This window comes from Somniosus microcephalus, chromosome 17 (assembly GCF_052327205.1).
Source record: "Somniosus microcephalus isolate GS21.2 chromosome 17, FLI_Smic_1.0, whole genome shotgun sequence".
In the NCBI taxonomy this organism is placed as follows: domain Eukaryota; kingdom Metazoa; phylum Chordata; class Chondrichthyes; order Squaliformes; family Somniosidae; genus Somniosus; species Somniosus microcephalus.
In genome coordinates, this window is record NC_141003.1 from 41,190,399 (window position 1) to 41,210,898 (window position 20,500).

Sequence of the window (20,500 nt, forward strand, 5' to 3'; positions counted from 1 at the left end):
CGATGCCTTGGCCATCTTTGGGTGGCCCCTGCCCACCCTGCTGCTCCGCCTCAAAGTAAGGCCATTGGCTGCTGCAAGGCTGGGGGCAGGCTCCTGAGGGGCACATGTCGTGACGGCAGATGCCCTTGGGGGTCGGCCTAGTCGAGGTCTGGCCGTCGAGCGGGCGGCTGTTGATTGCTGCAGCTGTGGCTGGCCAGCATCAGTCGCTGCAGCAGCTCCTGGCAGCTCCACTGGGGGACTGGCAGTGGCGGCTGGAGGAATGGCGGCAAGCTGGCGGATGGCAGGCGCTCGCTGGTCGCCTGAGACACTGGCACTCGCCCGGGCCAGCACTGCAGCATGCGCACCAATCTGCCGAGGGACAGACCGCTGTGCTGCTGCAGCGCGCCGGGTGCCCTGGCGATGCCTGGCTGACACAGCGAGTGTGGCAGCAGTGAGTGCCCGTGTTGACCTGTTCACTGACCGCATCAGAGCAGCCAGTGACTGGACGGCACCACTGATCACCTGGCCAGTCGCTGACAGAGCTGCCCCGAATTCCGCCCGACTCGCTGCCTGATCTGCCCGGTATTCCGCCCGACTGGTGGCCTCTGAGGGCCCGAACTCGGCCACACTCCGAGAGAGGGAATCGATGGACTCAGGCAACCGTGCCACTGCCGCCATGAGCTCCGTGTGCCGGCGCTTCGAGTCCGCGGACAAGTCTTCGAGGCGTTCCATCTCCTCGGCGAAGAGCATCTCCTGACTGGAGGCCGGACTCTCCCTCTGGGGAGAAGGCCGCCGAGCTGGCCGACCCTTCCTGCGCTGCTGGAGGCCGCTGGGCCCAGCAATTGGACTCCCCTCCGACGCATCCCCCCTCTGGGGAGAAGGCCGCCGAGCTTCCACCCCCCTCCCGCCTTTCTGCAGGCCGCAGGTCCCATGAGCTCCCCTCCCTTTCGACACTTCCGCCACGCTGCCCTCCAGGGAAGACGTGTCCCCTACATTGGCCTGGGTGGCCGCGGCTGAGGGTTCCCCTGATGGGCCGCCTTCCTCTTGCTCCTCCTCCTGCTCCTCTTCGGAGGGTCTGTCACTGGCAAGTTCAGGGACCTCCTCTTGACCATCTGAAAGCAGGAAGGCACAAGAGTAGCTTTAGAGTGAGGAGAGGGCGCCAGTGCGGGATGCATGAGTGGTGGCATTCAGCACATTGGTCGGACAGTGGCAAAGGATGTAGGTCTGATGCACAAGTGGGACGAGAGAGGTGCAAAAGGTGATGTCCTTACCATTGCTGCCCAGAACAGGGTCGGCATCTCCACATGCAACGGGCCCAATCACCCGGCCACCCATGAGGCGCTCCACGCGATGTTGCAGGTCGGTGAGTGGCTGGATATGGGGTCGGCCTCCCCCGGCCGCAGTCCGGCTCTTGCGATTATTCGCCAGCTTGGCCTGCAAGAGAAAGGACGGCCTCTAAGTACAGTGTGTCGCCGTGATCTTGTGTGCACTGCCTCCCATGGTGGAATAGCCTGGCCAGTGTGTCGCCATGATCTGGTGTGCACTGCCTCCCATGGTGGAATAGCCTGGCCAGTGTGTTAAGTGCAGAATGTGCAATTGATGCTCATGCCTGTCCCATAGCTGCTGGATGAAGGCTGGCCATTAGAGCTTTCAGGTCCCTTTGCCCATAATGTGAGGTGCACATGCAAGGATGAGGAGGTCACTGGAAAGGGTACTCACCCTGACAATGCGTGTGAGGTCATTTAACTTTTTGTGGCATTGGGCACCGGTCCTGGGGACGTCGCTGTTGGCTGACAGCTTGGTGGCGACATGCCTCCAGGCTCTCCTGTAGACGCGGACCGTCGCCTTCTTGCCATTGTCTGGGTACAAAACATGGCGCCTCTTCTCCACAGCAGCAAGCAGCACACTCAGATCACGCTCTGAGAAGCGCTGCGCACGTTCACGGGCCTTCTCCATGTCTTCAGGCGCTATTTGGGTCCAGCAGCAGTGTTCAGGCCTAGCTGGAGGGCTCCACTATCCAGGGCGTGGCAGCAGACACAGTCGACCCTTCCCCCTTAAGAGCTGGCCGGCGCCAGGGTGTCTGCTGTCAATCACGAGATGGCCGCACCTGCGCTGCGCCCGGCCTCGGCGCTATCGATCACCACCTCCGGCTTAGCGCCCAAAGAGAGGCGTCCAGCAGCAGTTTTAGCACTCGCCCGAACTCCTAGGGCGAAGCTAATGAATATCGGAGAAGTGGCATCGATTTGGCGGCGGCCGCAAACTTTAGCGGACGCCCCACTTTAGCGCCCCAAAAGTGGCGTCAATGAATTTCTAGGCCTCTGTCTCAGTTCCTTACTCTGCTTTTCTTTTGCACAGCAGGGTAGCGTGGTACGCAACTTGCGACCCATTAGGAGTTCAGCAGGTGAAGAACCAGAGCCTAAAGGTGAGGCTCGGTAGCTCAGCAGGGCGAGATAAGGATCAGACTTGCTTTCTGTTGCTTTCTTCAGTAGCTGTTTGAGAACTTGAACACCTTTTTCTGCCTTACCATTTGACTGAGCATACAAAGGACTGGATGTGATGTGCTGAAAGTCATAATGTGCTGCAAACTGTTGCCACTCCTTACAGTTGAAGCACGGACCATTGTCGCTAATGGCAATCCTGGGAATTCCATGTCTGGCGAAGATGGATTTCACATGCATTATGACACTGCTTGCTGTGGTGCTTGAGAGCAGCGCCATCTCAGGATAGTTAGAATAGTAGTCAATCACTATTAGATAGTCTTTACCATTTAAATGAAAAAGGTCCATACCAACCTTTTGCCATGGTGCTGTTGGTATGTCAGCTACTATCATTGGTTCCTTTGCTTGTTTGTTTTGGTGTTTCTGACATGTCTCACATTTGCCTATCATGTTCTCAATGTCCTTATTTATGCCAGGCCAATAAACAGTGTCTCTTGCTCTCCTTTTGCATTTTTCAATTCCGAGGTGTCCCTCATGAATCCTTTTGAGCATGTCTTGACGTAGAGCCTGTGGAATGACTATTCTGTTCTGTTTTAGTAATAGTCCACTTGCGACACTCAATTCTGACCTTATGTGAAAATATTTTGGACAGGAACCTTTTGGCCAACCATGATGAATGTTCTCTATTACTGTTTGTAATACTGTATCTTTTACTGTTTCTTCTGCTATTTGCTTTGATTTTGTGTCTGACACGGGCAGCGCAGCAGTGACCATACTCACATGAACATCCACGTCTTCTTCAGTAGAGCTCACATGACTCATTGTGGGTGCTCGGGATAGTGCATCTGCTAACACTATGTATTTGCCTGGTGTGTAGATCAGTTCAAAGTCATATCTTTGCAGCTTCATCATGAGTCGTTGAATCCTTGGAGACATCTCATTCAGGTTTTTTTTTATGATGGCAACCAGAGGGCTGTGGTCTGTCTCAACTGTGAAGGTGGGAAGTCCATATATGTAGCCATGAAACTTTTCTAGTCCAACTACCAAGCCTAGACATTCCTTTTCAATCTGGGCGTATCGACACTCAGTATCAGTCATAGATCTGGAGGCATAGGCAACAGGCTTCCAATCTTCACCCTCTGCTTGTAGCAAGACCGCACCTAGGCCATCTTTTGATGCATCCGTTGACACTTTGATTCTTTTTGTTGGGTCAAAGAAGGTGAGTACAGATGTGGTCGTCAGCACTGTTTTGAGGTTTATCCACTCTTGTTCATGTCTTTCTGTCCATGCGAACTCATTTGTTTTATGTAGCAGGTCTCGCAGACAGGCTGTCTTGGCTGACAAGTTAGGAATGAACTTTCCAATGAAGTTTATCATCCCCATGATGCGTAGCATTCCTTTTTTGTCAGTGGGTCGGGGCATTTTGAGTATGGCATTTACTTTTTCCATATCTGGCTCTATTCCTTTACCAGATAGATTATCTCCTAGGAAAGTGACTTCCTGGACGCCAAACTGACACTTGGCTTTGTTGAGCTTCAGTCCATTCCGGCGTATGCTCTGTAGCACTTTAGTCAGTCTCTCATTGTGTTCTTTCAGTGTGGAACCCCAGATGATGATGTCATCAACATAGACCCGAACTCCTTCCAGGCCTTCAATTATGTGTTCCATCGCTCTATGAAAGATTTCAGATGCAGATATTATCCCGAAAGGCATTCTGAGGAAACAATACCTGCCAAATGGTGTGTTGAAGGTACAGTATTTGGTGCTCTCTTCATCCAGTTTTAGTTGCCAAAATCCTTGTGAGGCATCGAGCTTTGTAAAGTATCTGGCACCTGACATTTCACTGGTGATTTCTTCTCACTTGGGAATCTGGTAGTGTTCACGTTTTATGTTTGCATTTAAGTCCTTTGGATCCATGCATATTCTTAGATCATTGTTTTTTTTCTTTACACATACCATGGAGTTAACCCAGTCTGTTGGCTCTTCAACTTTCCTGATGACTCCTAGTGTGGTCATTCTGTCCAGTTCATTCTTGAGCCGGTCACGCAGGGGTGCTGGAACTCTTCGTGGAGCATGTACCACTGGCTGAGCATTCTCCTTTAGCTGGATCTTGTAAGTGCATGGTAGAACTCCAAATCCTTTGAACACATCCTGGAAATTATTCACTACAGAATCCACCGAGTCATCTGGTCTGCTTATGGCACAGTTTATACGGTAGACTCTTTTGACCAGTTCTAAGTCCTCACAAGCTTTGTCACCCAGTAGTGAATCAAGCCTTTCAGCCACAACAGAAAACATGAGATGATGCACTTTGTCTTTGACTGTCACTTTAAGTCTGCATACACCTAAGCTATCTATTTTCTGTCCATTATAGTCCTTCAGTAGTACTGACTTTTTCTGTATTTTGGGCTTTTCTTTCATATTGTTAATGTCACTCATACTGATTAAGTTTGCTTTTGCCCCAGTGTCTAGTTTCAAGGTAACTAATGCTCCATTTACCTGCAGTGGGATCATCCATTTGTCCTCTTTTACTGCATTAACTTTATGTTCAGCATTGTCCATTCCTGAGGGCTGCACATTTTCTGTATCCTTTTTGATATTGTCACATGACACCATTCCTACACAAAATGTCTCACTTAAATCAGTGTCCTCAATTACATTAACTCGTTGCCCTTTCTTAGTTTGTACTTTTGAAAAGCATTGTTTGGCAAAGTGATCCTTTCCATTACACTTTGTGCACATTTTTCCAAATGCTGGGCATTGTCTTAACTGGTGTTTGTAACCACAGCGTTTACAATTAAAAATGTCATCCTCCGATTGCTTTTCATTTCTGTTCTGCCCATGTTTCTTCCCCTTATAGGACACAGCACCGACAGCAGCATTATCACTCATTACAATCGCATCATTATTGATTTCACTGAAAGTCTTCGCGTGCTTTCGAGCTAGCTCGCTGGCTTGGCATATTTTCACCGTATTTTCCAAATTTAGTTCGGTTTCTCTCAACAGACGTTCCCTGACTTTTTTATCATGAATACCAAACACAATCTGGTCATGAATCATGGATGCTTTGAGCTCAAAGAAATTACATGTCTGTGCTTTCAGTTTCAGATCAGTTATAAAGCTATCAAAAGTCTCATTTTGCTGCTGTGTCCGAGAACAGGAGATGTATCTTTCATAGGTCTCATTCTTTTTGGGAGAGCAATGTGCATCAAATTTTTTAGCACATCTTCTAATTTTTCTCTGTTCTCCTCTGGATTAAATACAAATGTATTAAATACCTCTATCGCCTGTGGGCCTGCAACCGTAAGCAGCAACGCTATCTTCCTTGCGTCTGGCTTCGTACCGAATCCGATGGCTGCAATGTAGAGTTCGAATTGTTGTTTAAGAGTCTGCCAATTGTAGTCGATGTTTCCTGTGAATTTCAAACGCTCTGGTGGCTTCAAATTCTCCATTTCGCTTTTCACAATTTTCAGCAGATCTTCACCATCCTGGTACCATCTTATGTTCATTAATAAATAGACATTCTTATTATGAACACAGCTAGCTTTTGCTAGTTACTTTATTGAGCACATGTGGACTAGGTACAGTATCTGTAGAGGCTTCCATCTTGACTGCTGCCTTGTGGGTAGCCTAGTGCCTCATGGGTAATGTAGTCTTAATATATATACAGCTGGGTAGTGTAGTCTTATACATACAGCTATATACAGCTCTACACAGCTCTATGGCTCCACCTAGTGTCCACTATAGAATGACAGGTTATTGATCATTACACCGGTGATGACTGCGCAACGGCTACAAAGATGGTCCCTTTTTCTAGGGGCGCACCAATATGAAATCGAGTATAAGGGCACGAAACAGCATGGAAACGCTGATGGGCTATCACGCCTGCCACTGCCTACTGCGGAGGAAGTACCAGCAGTGGATTCTGTCGAAATATTTCATTCGACTATAATTGAATGCTTGCCAGTAACTAACGCTGGTATAGAGAAGGAGTCCCGAAATGACCCGACACTGTCTCGGGTATATGATTTGACGGTGAAGGGATGGCCAGCACATGGCGACTCACTGTTGCCAGCATTCTCATCCAGAAGAGAACAGCTGTCAGTATGCCAGGGGACCTTGATGTGTGGATCCCGAGTGGTAATTCCACCCAAGTTAAGGGAGAGAGTGCTCAATGAGCTTCACGAAGGTCATCTGGGAGGGGTGAAAATGAAAAGCCTTGCTAGGGCTTATGTGTGGTGGCCGGGGATCGATCAGCAAATCGAGGACCTGACAAAGAGCTGCTCAGGATGCCAGAAGGTCCAAAATGCACCACCACATGCCCCTCTACACCCATGGGAGTGGCCCTCATCTCCATGGCAATGGGTGCATATTGATTTTGCTGGTCCATTCATGGACTCAATGTTTTTAATAGCCGTGGATGCGCACTCGAAATGGCCTGAGGTGATCAAATTGTCCTCCACCACCACGGAGAAAACTATTGCAGTCCTACGGACCATATTTGCCAGGAACGGCTTGCCAGAGCAGATTTGCTCTGATAACGGACCACAGTTTGTGTCCGAAGAGTTTCAAAGATTTATGAAAAGGAATGGGGTAAGGCATTACACATCCGCCCCGTATCATCCAGCCACAAATGGATTGGCTGAGAGGTTCGTACAAACCTTTAAAAAAGCAGTAAAAGCACGGTGGCATAGTGGTTAGCACTGTTGCCTCACAGCGCCAGAGACCCGGGTTCGAATCTGGCCTCGGGTGACTGTCTGTGTGGAGTTTGCACATTCTCCCCGTGTTTGCGTGGGTTTCCTCCAGGTGCTCCGGTTTCCTCCCACAGTCCAAAGATGTGCGGGTTAGGTTGATTGGCTATGATAAATTGACCCTTAGTGTTAGGGGGATTAAATACGTGGAGTTACGGGGATAGGGTGGGATATGTAGGGGTTGCGGGGATCGGGTGGGATACGTGTCGGTGCAGGCTCGATGGGCCAAAGTGGCCTCTATCTGCACTGTGGGGTTTCTGTGATGTGCGATGACGACATTCCACTGCAGCATAAGGTGGACAATTTCCTGTTAGCCTACAGAAATGCGACACATGCAGTCACCAACCAGGCCCCGGCCATGATGTTCTTTAACCGAAGGTTGAGATCTCGTCTGGATTTACTCAGACCAAATGTACGAAGAGATGTTGAGAGTAAGCAATTCCAGCATATCAATGAGAAGCCGACAAGGAGCTTCAATGTAGGGCAACCGGTCTTGACGGTCTTGGCCTGCGACTACCGAACAGAGAAATGGCAACCAGGAACGATATGCACACGGCAGGGGCCACTAATGTACACAGTGGATGTTGGGGAGAACATTGTGAGACGCCATGCTGACCAGATCCTAGAGTCACAGGAACGAGTCAACCCCATGTCTCGGCCATACGTACCTGGTGAGGAACCCGACGTACAGGTCGCATCTACCTCAGAAACAATAGCATTGGAAGCTGATGAATCAACTGACGACAGGGTGCTAGAATTGCCTCTGCACCAAGAGTGAGACACCCGGGAAAGGCGTTATCCAGAAAGAATCAGGAAGCCTCCCCAGAGACTGAATACATGAATGGACTATTTTCATATAACATTGTATATTAAAAATGTTAATTGTTAAATGAGTGTTATGGTACTGTTAATCTAAAAGGGGAGGAATTGTAATGTATATACCTTAAGGGAGAGAACTACTTTTTACAGCTCCTGTATACTGGAGTACCGGCAGTGACCACACCTGTATATAAACCCTGAGCAGTGATCTGTACAATTAGTTCTAGAGTAACCCTCATTCAGTAAACACCTGTTGAATCGTTCCCTGCAGTCTGTTGTCTGATTATTGAAGGACACAACATTAAGATACACGGATATAACAAAATCAGCTAGAGTATTGTGTAGAATTCTGAGCACCACATGTTAAGAAGGATGTCAAGGCCTTAGAGAGGGTGATACCAGGGATGAGGGACTTCAGTTATGTGGAGAGATTACAGAAGCTGGGATTGTTCTCCTTAGAACGATAGCAAAATACTGCAGATGTTGGAAATCCGAAATAACAACAGAAAATGCTGGAAAAACTCAGCAGGTCAGGCAACATCCGTGGAGAGAAATTTGAGTTGACGTTTTGGGTTGAACCCTTCTTCAAAACTCCTTAGAGATGGCCAAGGGGAGACCTCATAGAGGTATTCAAAATTATGAAGGGTTTTGATAGAACAAGTAGGAAGAATCTGTTTGCTCTGGCAAGTGGGTCGGTAACCAGAGGTCATAGATTTAAAATAATTGGCAAAAGAACTAGAGGGGAAATGAGGAGAAATGTTTTCACACAGAGGGTTGTTAAGATCTGGAACGCACTACCTGAAAGTGTGGTGGAATCAGATTCCATAAGAACTTTCAAAAGGCAATGGGATATGTACATGAGGAGGACTAATTTGCAGGGTTATAGGGAAAAAGCTGGGGCGTGGGACTAAATTGAACAACTCTTTCAAAGAGCCGGCACAGGCACGACGGGCGAAATGGCCTCCTTCTATGGTGATTGTTCTCCTCTCTTGACTCTGTTTCTGCTGCTTTCTCGCCCCCTCCCCCTTTTACTTCTCTCTGACTTTAATCCGACATCAGAGAAATGCGGGAGTAAGATGTAGACTGCGGCTGCAAGCCTGATCCCGTGATGAAAATAAATATGTGAGTGCGCTTCCTATATTATCTCAATGCCGCATCACACAAATTACATTTTGAAGCGCACCGACTGGTCACGCGCGGCTCGCGGCCGCTCTCCGCCGCTGCTGCCGCTCCCGCGCTTTGAACCCATTGTAAAAGGCGGCGGTGGGGCGGGCGCGTGGCAGAAGCAGCTCGGATGTCACAATGGTTACTCGGTCTCCATGGTTACGCGCTAACGTTGCTATGGGCGAAGATGTTGGAGCTTAGGAGCGCGCGCTGCTTCCAGCCCCCAAATTCCAATCAAACACATCTGCGCCAGACATGAGGAACATGCCACATGGCAGCAAGTAAGTAGCTTACGCATTGCTTATATTCTTCTTTTAGCTTATTGTGCAAATAGGGAACAAGGCGCGCGCAGTGCAGACAGCTGATGAGCAGCACAATCTGCATCCCCACCCACCTAGGAGAGAATTCAACAACTTTCGGAGTTGCTTTGGCAGGTAGCGGGGGTTGTCACCTGCAATGTATGAAATGTCTAGTTACACACAACTAGCGCTCGAGCTACCCCGAGCAGAGGAAGCGCACGGAGGGAGATGCATTCTGCATTGTCACATAATACACAAACTGAGCAATTGCTGAAACTAGAGACCGATTATTACAGTATTTGCACTATCCATAGGTCGCGAGATGCCACCATATGGTGATAGCCTTTCCCCTGTATTTTTGTTACAAAATACCGAGTTACAGCCTTTTTCCCCGCAATGCACGAATATAGCGAGTTTTTTTTAAATACCGTGTAAATGATTTTTATATAATTTCGGCATAAAATCGCATTACATGTTTTAATCGAACATCTCTGTGCAGTTTGATTGTCACACAGTACTTGCATTTACCGTGGTAAATATAAAATATTAACAAAAATAACTTCGAGTGTTTCTTGCTTTAATTTTAAAACTTTCAGTAGAGATTTTTGGTTGTGTCACTTGTCTGCAACCTATACCTTACACAGCTAAAACAAAACATGTATCTTTTGACTTTTTGTTTCCCTGCAGCAAAGGAGTTTTCAATGAAAAGTGAAATGTGCTAAAATATGGCTGCTTGTGTTGTGGATGCAGGCATGGCAACCACTTCTGTTGTGTATGTACCTTTAAGAGAATAACTGGTCTCAGACTGCAGTACCGGCAGTGACCACCCCTGTATAAAAGGCGCTAGTGAGCCTCTGTTGTTTTCAGTTTTCACTATTGACTTCCATCAGTAAAGACTTGTTTTGTTCAACTCCTGCTGTCCGTGTCTCAATCATTCACGGACGTAATACTGGTGACGAGCAGATACGAACCTACCTACAGTCTGCACCACCTCCTGGGATCCATTCCTACAGCGAAGTGAGCAGAGGTCGAGGCCAGAAAGAAAAGAAAGTAAGAGGCAGTAGAAACGGGCGTCGACCGTGGGCATCCGCCCCTGTGTTTGTGGAGTTGAAGATTGCTGGAGAAGCTGTCGGAAGTGGGGCCTGGTTCCTGTCGACGGTGCTTCAGCTAATCGGGCTGGTGGCAGGTAGTGCACTGATCCTTCCTGGGCTGCGGCGGTCGTGAACTCGAGCGGGTGGTTTGCAACGGGGCCGAGCAGCGTTGTCGGGTAGAAGAGAGAGAGAGGGTGGAGCACACAGGGCGCGGCCGGTGCTACGAAGCCGGGCTGCGTATAGACCCGCGAAGAGGGAGGCAAGAGTCCCACAGGGTTGTTCCACGACGGGAAAATAATAAAAAAAAAGAAATATTAAACGCGCAAGAAACCGCGAGGAGCTGCAGGTTGCAACGGGAACCGCGGAAAGCAACGCTAACAACAGCGGGGAAGAAGGCAAAGCACGGGAGGCGCTATCTTAATCAGCGGGGAAGAAGGCAAAGCGCGGGAGGTGCCATTTTGTTAAATCGGGGAAGAAGGCAAAGCGCGGGAGGCGCCATTTTAGATTTGCAAGATGCCGAAGACTGGCTGTATCACTGCTTTTGATAATACAATAGAGGACTGGACCACGTATGTGGAAAGAGTCGAGGTATATTTCGAGGCAAACGAAATAGCGGAGGAGAAAAAGGCATCGATATTGCTAAACTTAATGGGCGCTAGAATGTATGGCCTATTGCGGGACCTGATTACTCCAGCCAAACCGAAGGCGAAGAGTTTTAACGAAATTGTTGCTGTCCTACAGGAACACCTAAACCCTGCACCGCTGTTAATAGCAGAAAGATTTAAATTCCACAGGAGAACTCAGCATAAAGATGAGAGCAATGCTGAGTACCTTACGGAACTACGCAAGCTATCAAAGCACTTCCAGTTCGGAGCAGGACTGGCAGATACCCTACGGGACAAATTTGTCTGTGGACTCCTGAGTGAAGGAACACAGAAGAATTTACTCTCAGAGAAAGAGCTGACGCTAGATAAGGCTTTCAGCGTGGCAGTATCGTATGAAGCAGCAGCCAGGGGAGCTGCAGAAATTCAACAAAAACCACAGGAATACGGCACCCACAAAATGACACGGGGATTTGCAAAATGTTATCGCTGCGGCAGAACTAACCATGACCAGAAGGACTGCTGGTCCAAAGACAAAATATGCAGGCAATGCGGGAAGATGGGACACATTGCACGAGTTTGCAGGTCTGGGAAGAAGACCAGCGACAACAAAAAGGCTACGAAGGAACCGTACAAGAAAGTACAAAAGATGACGGACAGTAGTTCCGAAGACCAGGTGAGCGATAGTGAATCCGGGAACAGGAGACTAAGCTGTCTCAAACTTCACAATGTAATCGCAAAAGAGGATCACCGAACCATTTGGGTCACCCTCACGATAGCAGGGTCCCAAGTTAAAATGGAATTGGATACAAGATCAGCGCTAACCGTCATGAATCGACGAGACTACGAGCGGCTATTTTCACACATACCCTTGAGAGAGACATCCATCGTCTTGACGACGTATACGGGGCAAAAAGTATACCCCAGAGGAAAAATAAGGGTGCCTGTCGAATACAACGGCAAGAAAATACGGAAATTGTATCTCTACATACTGCCAAATGGTGGACCACCGTTATTGGGACGGGAATGGATCAGGAAGATAAACTTAGATTGGCACTCCATTCATGCAATGATGGTGGACGGTAAAAAAGATGAAGACGTCACTCCTGGACGATTGTCAACAATCTTAGCTAATGCCAAAGAGGTATTTCAACAAGAACTGGGCACGCTTAAAGGCGTAACCGCCTCGATAAAAATAGAAGAGAATGCAGTTCCCAAGTTTTTCAAAGCAAGACCGGTACCATATGCAATTCGCCCAGCCGTCGAGGCAGAGCTGGAGAATCTGGAGAAGGCAGGCGTGTTGTCTAAGGTCGACTGGAGCGAGTGGGCGACACCCATTGTTCCTGTCATGAAGAAAACGTTAAGCAATAAGTCCGGGGAGCCAAGGAAGATTCGCATCTGTGGGGATTTCAAGGTAACGGTGAACCCGGTCCTTCACACAGTACAATATCCTCTTCCAAGGATAGAAGACATCTTCGCCTCACTGTCTGGAGGGAAGCGTTTTACAAAAATTGACCTAGCACAAGCATATTTGCAGATGGAGGTTGAAGAGTCCTCTAGGAAGTATCTCATGATAAACACTCACAAAGGTCTTTACCAGTATCATCAATTGGTATTCGGAGTAGCATCGGCTCCGGCGATATGGCAAAGAGCGATGGAACAAGTCCTGCAAGGGATTCCGGGGACTCAGTGTTACTTGGACGACATCCTTGTGACAGGTGAAGATGACAGTGAACACCTTAACAACCTAGAACAGGTGCTCACTAGACTACGGGAACATGGGCTGCGAGCCAACCGCCCCAAGTGCGAATTTTTAAAGAAACAGATATCGTATTGTGGCCACGTGATTGATGAAGAGGGGTTACATAAGTCCCCTGACAAAATTGAAGCGGTTGTTAAGGCCCCAGCGCCTGAAAATGTGTCGCAACTGAGGTAATTCCTCGGATTGGTGAATTACTACCATAAGTTTTTGCCGAATTTGTCGACAATTCTGCACCCACTGAACGCCCTGCTACGAACGGGGGTAGCATGGAAATGGGGCGATGATTGTAAGCGGGCCTTTCAGAAGAGTAAGGACTTAATCACTTCAAGGGAAGTATTGGCTCACTACAACCCAGCACTGCCGATCAGACTGGCGTGTGATGCGTCTCCCTACGGCATTGGGGCGGTACTGTCACATAAATTCCTTGATGGTTTAGAGAGGCCGATAGCTTTTGCGTCACGCTCGTTAACTTCTGCCGAGCGTAACTACGCCCAGATTGACAGAGAGGCCCTCAGCCTAGTGTGGGGGGTGAAGAAGTTCAATCACTACCTGCACGGTCAAAAATTTACTCTACTAACCGATCATCAACCTCTTGTCTCCATTTTCAACCCTCAGAAGGGTGTACCGATAATGACAGCACAACGGCTGCAGAGGTGGCCCCTTTTCCTAGGGGCACACCAATATGACATCGAGTACAAAGGAACTAAACAGCATGGAAATGCTGATGGATTGTCACGCCTACCGTTGCCGACGGTGGAAGAAGAAGACCTTGCAGTGGATCCAATGGAGTTATTCCACTCGACCATAGTCGAATGTCTCCCTGTGACGAATGCAAACATAGAAAAGGAAACACGGAATGACCCGACACTATCACGGGTCTATGATTTAATGGTGAAGGGATGGCCAGCACATGGCGAACCACTGCTGCCAGCATTCTCGCCGAGAAGAGAACAGCTGTCAGTGTGCAGAGGAACCTTGATGTGTGGATCCAGAGTAGTAATTCCACCTAAGTTGACGGATAGAGTGCTCAGTGAGCTTCATGAGGGTCATCTGGGTGGGGTAAAAATGAAGAACTTAGCCAGAGCGTTTGTGTGGTGGCCGGGAATCGATAGAGAAATCGAAGAGATGACCAAGAGCTGTGCAGGATGCCAGAAGGTCCAAAACGCCCCACCACAAGCTCCTCTGCATCCATGGGAGTGGCCCTCATCTCCATGGCAAAGGGTGCACATTGATTTTGCTTGTCCCTTCATGGACTCGATGTTTTTAATTGCGGTGGATGCACATTCAAAGTGGCCAGAGGTAATAAAAATGTCCTCAACCACCACGGAAAAAACTATCACAGTTTTACGAACCATATTCGCCAGGAATGGGCTGCCTGAACAGATTTGCTCTGACAATGGACCACAGTTTGTGTCTGAAGAGTTCCGGAGGTTCTTAAAGAACAATGGTGTTAAGCATTACACATCTGCCCCATATCATCCAGCCACTAATGGATTGGCCGAGAGGTTTGTCCAAACATTCAAGAAGGCTATCAAGGCAATGTGTAATGAAGATATACCCCTACAACACAAGGTGGACAACTTCTTGTTTGCCTACCGGAATGCGACACATGCGGTTACCAACCAAACTCCAGCCATGATGTTCTTCAATCGAAGACTACGATGCCGCTTGGATTTGGTTAAGCCAAACGTCCGAAGAGATGTGGAGAATAGGCAGTTTCAGAATATGAATGAAAGGCCGACCAGGAGTTTTAAGATAGGTCAACCAGTTTTGGCCCGGGACTACCGCACTGAGAAATGGCAGCCAGGAACGATTTGTACACGGCAAGGACCTCTCATGTATACCGTGGACGTTGGGGAGAGCATTGTAAGACGCCATGCTGACCAGATTCTAGAGTCACTGGAAAACGTCAACTCCACACCACGATCTGATACACCTGGTAATGAAATCGACGTTCCAATTGCAGCTACCGCAGAACCGGTAATATTGGAAGCAGATGAACCAAACAACGACATTGATCCCGACTCAACATTGCCAGAAGAACCTGATACCCCAAAGAGGCGTTATCCAGACAGAATCAGGAAGCCTCCTCAAAGACTGAACTTATAATTGCTTAAACTTAACCAATGTATCTAGCAACCGTAATTGTGATTGTAATTAGTTATCCTTTAGTTGTTAAATGAATGTTATGTACTGTTTATCTAAAAGGGGAGGAATTGTTGTGTATGTACCTTTAAGAGAATAACTGGTCTCAGACTGCAGTACCGGCAGTGACCACCCCTGTATAAAAGGCGCTAGTGAGCCTCTGTTGTTTTCAGTTTTCACTATTGACTTCCATCAGTAAAGACTTGTTTTGTTCAACTCCTGCTGTCCGTGTCTCAATCATTCACGGACGTAATAACTTCCCTAACACATCTTTTGATTAGACTGACTGGCAAATTAGTGCACCAGTGGGACCGAATGCAAATGAATAAGTTCTTCAAAATTATTTAGGCATGGCATTTAATGATTGTTTTCTATGACCCCTGTATATGTTTCTGTTTGTTCATGTTAGAGGGTCAAAAGATATTTACTTTCTCTAATTATTTACTTCAAATCCTTTAAGGGCTTAGCATCATTTGCAAATGTGAAGAAGTGAATATAATTGGTATCAAATATCTGTAAATAGCTTATGCTGGATATTTTAAAAAGTAAACTGAAAGAAATGTATAGAACCAGCAACATATTTTAACTTTTCTTGCTCCGAATACACATATGTAGTTTGGCTATGATTTTGTTGAGGCAATTATACAAGGATTTCTGAGTTCCCAGCTGTTCAGTGGCTGTTAAAGTCCGACTTATGAACGTACACAGTTTATGTAATGTGTAAGACAAAACACTTACAATATTGATTGTCTCACTTGTCCAAGCGTAGTTAGCAATCTCCATAAGTTCCTGATTTTATTGTTAGCCAATTTACTAGTTTGGCTTTTTAGTTTTATATCTTTTCGGCTAGAATTGTATTGATTAATTAAAAATGGATAATTCAGAGATATGTTACATATTGTTATTATTGCAAGGTACTTGTATAATTTTTTTGTGAATTTAGGACATTTTTAATGAAAACAAACCAAATTAGACTTGACTAAGATGTACAAACATCAATTTACAGGAAGTCACTGTTGCGTAAACTAGAGAAACTAAAAAAAGAAAGAAACCTCCTGCCGGTCCTCCTAAAAGCAGGAAACCCCCAGAATTCCTTCATTGGTCTGGTAAGGGAAAGCACATTGGATTATTCTAGAGCTATGCATGTTAAATATGGAAGGTTGGGTTTTTGAATGTCATAATAATTTAGAGGAGGCTTTATTAGCAATGAATAGACCTCCTGTGGTGTTGCAGACACTGATGGAGAATATAGGGGGTAAAATTCGTCTTGGGTGGTAACACAAAACGGGCGATCACTCATTGGTTGCCCGTTTTACACTCAATGGCAAAGAAATTCGGGCAGAGAGCAAAACGGGCTGCCCATGCGTTCTCGCCCATTTTGCGCTACCGCAAAAGACCAATTTCACCCCCACGGTCTCTCTTTTCCTGTTACTGTCTTTCTCTGTCTCACCTACTTTTAACTCTCTCTTTCTCCTCTTCTCTCTTCCTAATTCATTTTGCTTCTCGTGCTGTCTTTTGCTTTTTTTCTTTCTTTTTGGGTGGGAGCTGGTGGGTTGCATGGTATAGGTGTGGCAGAGAAAGGAGACACGTCTGTCTCTGCTGCAGTTCCCTGGTTGAACCCATCCAGTCAATTGCTATGTTGATTTTAGTAAACAATGCCTTGGTGTGTGACCTGAGTCAGGGTTTGATTAATGATTTCAGTATTCATGAGACTATCAGTGTGGTAACTGTGCCATTGCACTGCTGTCCTTAATTCATATCTAACTGGGAATGAAAGACTGACATTTGCTACCATATAAAGAACATAGTTGTCAAAGCAGGACCTATAGATGATCCAGTCCCCTGTTTAAAAAAATCCAAATTGCACAACACACATTTCATTTCCTGTCAAAAGTCAATCCCAGAGATGCACACACATCGTACCTGTGACATCAGTGTAGCACATAGTGTACTTCTTAACATCATGGAGTTGATGTGCGTACATCTCGAGACCCAACTTTTGGTAAGAAGACAATGGGAAATTCAGGAATAATAGTCAGTTTTTACTGATTTAGTAACTGGAAAAAATCTGGGAATTTATCAGTGGATATTTCTAAAATTTGATTTGACTGATCCCTAAATAAGACAAAACACATAATGTATTATTATATAATACAGACGTGTTACACCTTGTAACACAGTATATTATTGTGTAATAGAGGGCATAACATGTTATTATTGTTATATAATAGAGAACATAACATTTTGTATTAATATATAATAGAGGTCATTAGACCCTGTAACATTGTATTATTGTATAATTGATGGCATTATGCCATGTAGATTATTATTATATAATACAGGGGTGTTATATCATGTAAAACACATTGTATTATTATATATTACAGGGCATTATACTACACAGGGGCCTAAAATCCTCAGCCACTCTCTCTACCAGAAAGAGGTGTGTAGACAGGGTTCTAGTGACATCCACTCTTAACCATACTAGAAAATGTGGGGTCACTTCATTTCAATTTTGATGGCAAGCACACATGCCACTATGGATGCATGCTGGCCCCCCACCAGAGAAAAGGGAGGGGGGAGGGGGAGATGGGTCAATGGATGGCCACCTGGGAGGAGCCACTGACAGCAGCAAGGCAGGCTGATCGAGGCAGGGCAGGATCCTCTCTTGGAGTTTCTCTGGGCCTTACAACCACGCCCTGGCAGACCTGTATGACAGCTTCAACCTGCCACCCTTGTCGCTGAAGATGGGTCAGTTGGGCTCGAGGAAATTCCAGGCATGGGAAATCCTCCCCTTGGTCCTGACATCATAGCCCATGTTGGAGGCAGATGGAAATTTTGCCCACTCCAGGCTTGTCGGAAACTGGCAGCAAGTGGAATTCTGAGGTCAATTAAGAGGCAGGAGATGTTGTGCTTCTGGTATTTTATGTGAAAAAGAGTTTGTTGTACATTCCAAATGACTGCGTTACATAGAACTACATAGAATCTACAGCACGGAAACAGCCCATTTGGTCCATGCAGGTGTTTATACCATATGTGCCTTCTCCTACTCTAATTACCTCCTCCCACCCTGCCCCCATGTTCCTCCATTCCTTCTCCTGCATGTATGCATCAAGGATCCCCTTACATGCAGCAGTACCATCTGCCTCAAGCTCTCCATGTGGCAGTGAGTTCTCGTTGTCACCACTCTCTGTAAGGAAATTCCTTGCTTGTGCTTTTAGACTTGTTTTTAAGTGTGGCAGAAAAAATGAATTAGATGGTGTGTCATCTGAAGTATGACAGATGGTAAGTGCATGCATATGTAATTTTTTTACAACTTTATAAATGTGCTAGCAAATCTTCCATGGCATTTCAAAGGGCAATTTGGAGGATTCACTATATTGCAATGATAGGAGCATTTTACCCTATAAATTGCAGTGGGGTTGATATTCAGTTATTGGTGTAAATCGATACTGAATGATTAAGAATTAGTGCAAATACCACCAGAATTATAATATGCTAAAAGCACTCAATTTTTATATTTGCATAATTATTCATAGCTCTAGGTACAGATTTGGATAGGTGCAAGGAGCACATTAGTGGTGGGAGCGGAACATTGTGTGTAAGTGAAATTTAAAGGGATCCACACAATTAAAGAAAAGTGGCAGAATAGGGGACATAAATTCGTACCACATTTGGAATGGCTCTAAAGGCATCCGAACCCATTAGCAGTCTTTGTCAAGGTTGAAAGGAGAGCGGGTTAAGAATTAACAGGCAAAAATGAAGGCAAAGGAAACCCAACGTGCAGATATGAGTCTGCAGGCAAGTGATGGAGCAGCCCAGCACTGACCTCTGTTTGATAGCTGCTGAACAAATGGGGTGAATGTGCCAACCCCATAAGTCTACATTATTTGGAAGGAAGTGGCAGAAAGATTGAGGCCACAGCTGACTGTTGCTGCTATTGGCTGTGCCAGCCCTAATCTGGATAATAGCAACAGATGTCCTTAACAGCAGATGGCACAGCCTGAACTGCCTCTCTGCCTCTCTGGACCATGTGAAGATAGTTTCCCCTAGTCACTGCTAGATTGGTACAATAATAATGCTTGGTGGCATCTTGGCGTGTGTGACCAATCAGACTTTGTTGGCTGATGTCACTCTGACATGCCTTCATTTCTGCAGTATCATTGAAAGCATGACATACTGTGATTGAAGTGCTTCTGAAGAACTAACCAGTAAAATGGTTAGTCAGGGCTTCACATGTATCTGTACCATTGGGCCAGCTGCAACAACCTACCTCGAGCTAGAACCTCCAGATACACTAATCTGTTGACAGAGCAATGTATGTGCACTAATGTCTGATGTGGGTGTGAGGGTGCTGGCAGTTGGGCAGGGAACATTTCTGTTGCAGCCTGACTGCCCTTATTCCTCCAAAAAGCTCACATATTAATATGAATGTTGAGGAGCACAGGGACTCCCAACATCTAAATTCAGGGCTGTACATTGGGAGGAAGAAACAAATCGCAGTAATACTCCTGAGAGATGGTGAGCAGAGTGATCGGGTAGTCTGTCTCTGGAGCAATAAATAAACACTTGGCTGCTTTAATAAACATAAGTCACATAAATAAACTCTAGTCCATGGGTGCTGAGCCAAAGAAGGAGGTATTAGGAGGAATGACCAAAAACTTAGTCAAAGATGTGTGTTTTAAGGCACTGTCTTTAAGCATTTTGGGATGTTTTTCTACAACAACAACAACTTGCATTTATACAGCACCTTTAATGTAGTAAAAAACATCCGAAGATGCTTCACAGGCACGATATCAAAACAAAATTTGACACTGAGCCACATAAAGGTGACCAAAAGCTTGGTCAAAGAGGTAGGTTTTAAGGAGTGTCTTAAAGGAGGAGAGGGAGGTAGAGAGGCAGAGAGGTTTAGGGAGGAAATTCCAGAGCTTAGGGCCTAGAAAGCTGAAGGCACAGCCGCCAATGGTGGGGTGAAGGGAGTGTGGAATGACAAGAGGCCAGAATTGGAGGAATGTAGAGTTCTCAGAGGATTACAAGGCTGGAGGAGATTACAGAGATAGGGAGGGGTGAGGCCTAATAGGGATATGAAAACAAGGACAATAATTTTAAAATTGAGGCATTGCTGGAACCAGTTTTAAGTCTGCAAGCACAGGGGTGATGGATGAACGGGACTTGGTGCGAGTTAGGATATGGACAGCAGAGTTTTAGATGAGCTTAATTTTACAGAGGATGCAAGGTGGGAGACTGGCTAGGAGTGCATTGGAATAGTTGAGTCTAGAGGTAACAAAGGCATGGATAAGGGTTTCAGCAGCAGGTGAGCTGAGGCAGGGGTGGAGACAGGTGTTCAAAGTATTATATAAATCCTTGTTGTTGTTGTTGAGGGGCGGAGGAGTTTAGGGAAGGAATTCTGGAGCATTTTGCATTGAATAAAAATACGGCCGCCAGTGGTG

At 46.4% G+C, this 20,500-nt stretch overlaps 1 protein-coding gene across 1 annotated transcript in view; it reads left to right on the top strand.

The window, feature by feature from the left end:
- The first annotated feature begins 9,188 nt into the window (after positions 1-9,188).
- dyrk4 (dual-specificity tyrosine-(Y)-phosphorylation regulated kinase 4) overlaps positions 9,189-20,500 on the top strand; it is a 190,957-nt gene continuing 179,645 nt past the window's right edge. Inside the window, exons 1-2 of the mRNA XM_086010256.1 lie at positions 9,189-9,432; positions 16,057-16,156. Coding sequence (XP_085866382.1) covers positions 9,407-9,432; positions 16,057-16,156 — 126 coding nt within the window. The 5' untranslated portion in view covers positions 9,189-9,406. The remainder of the gene's footprint in view (positions 9,433-16,056; positions 16,157-20,500) is intronic.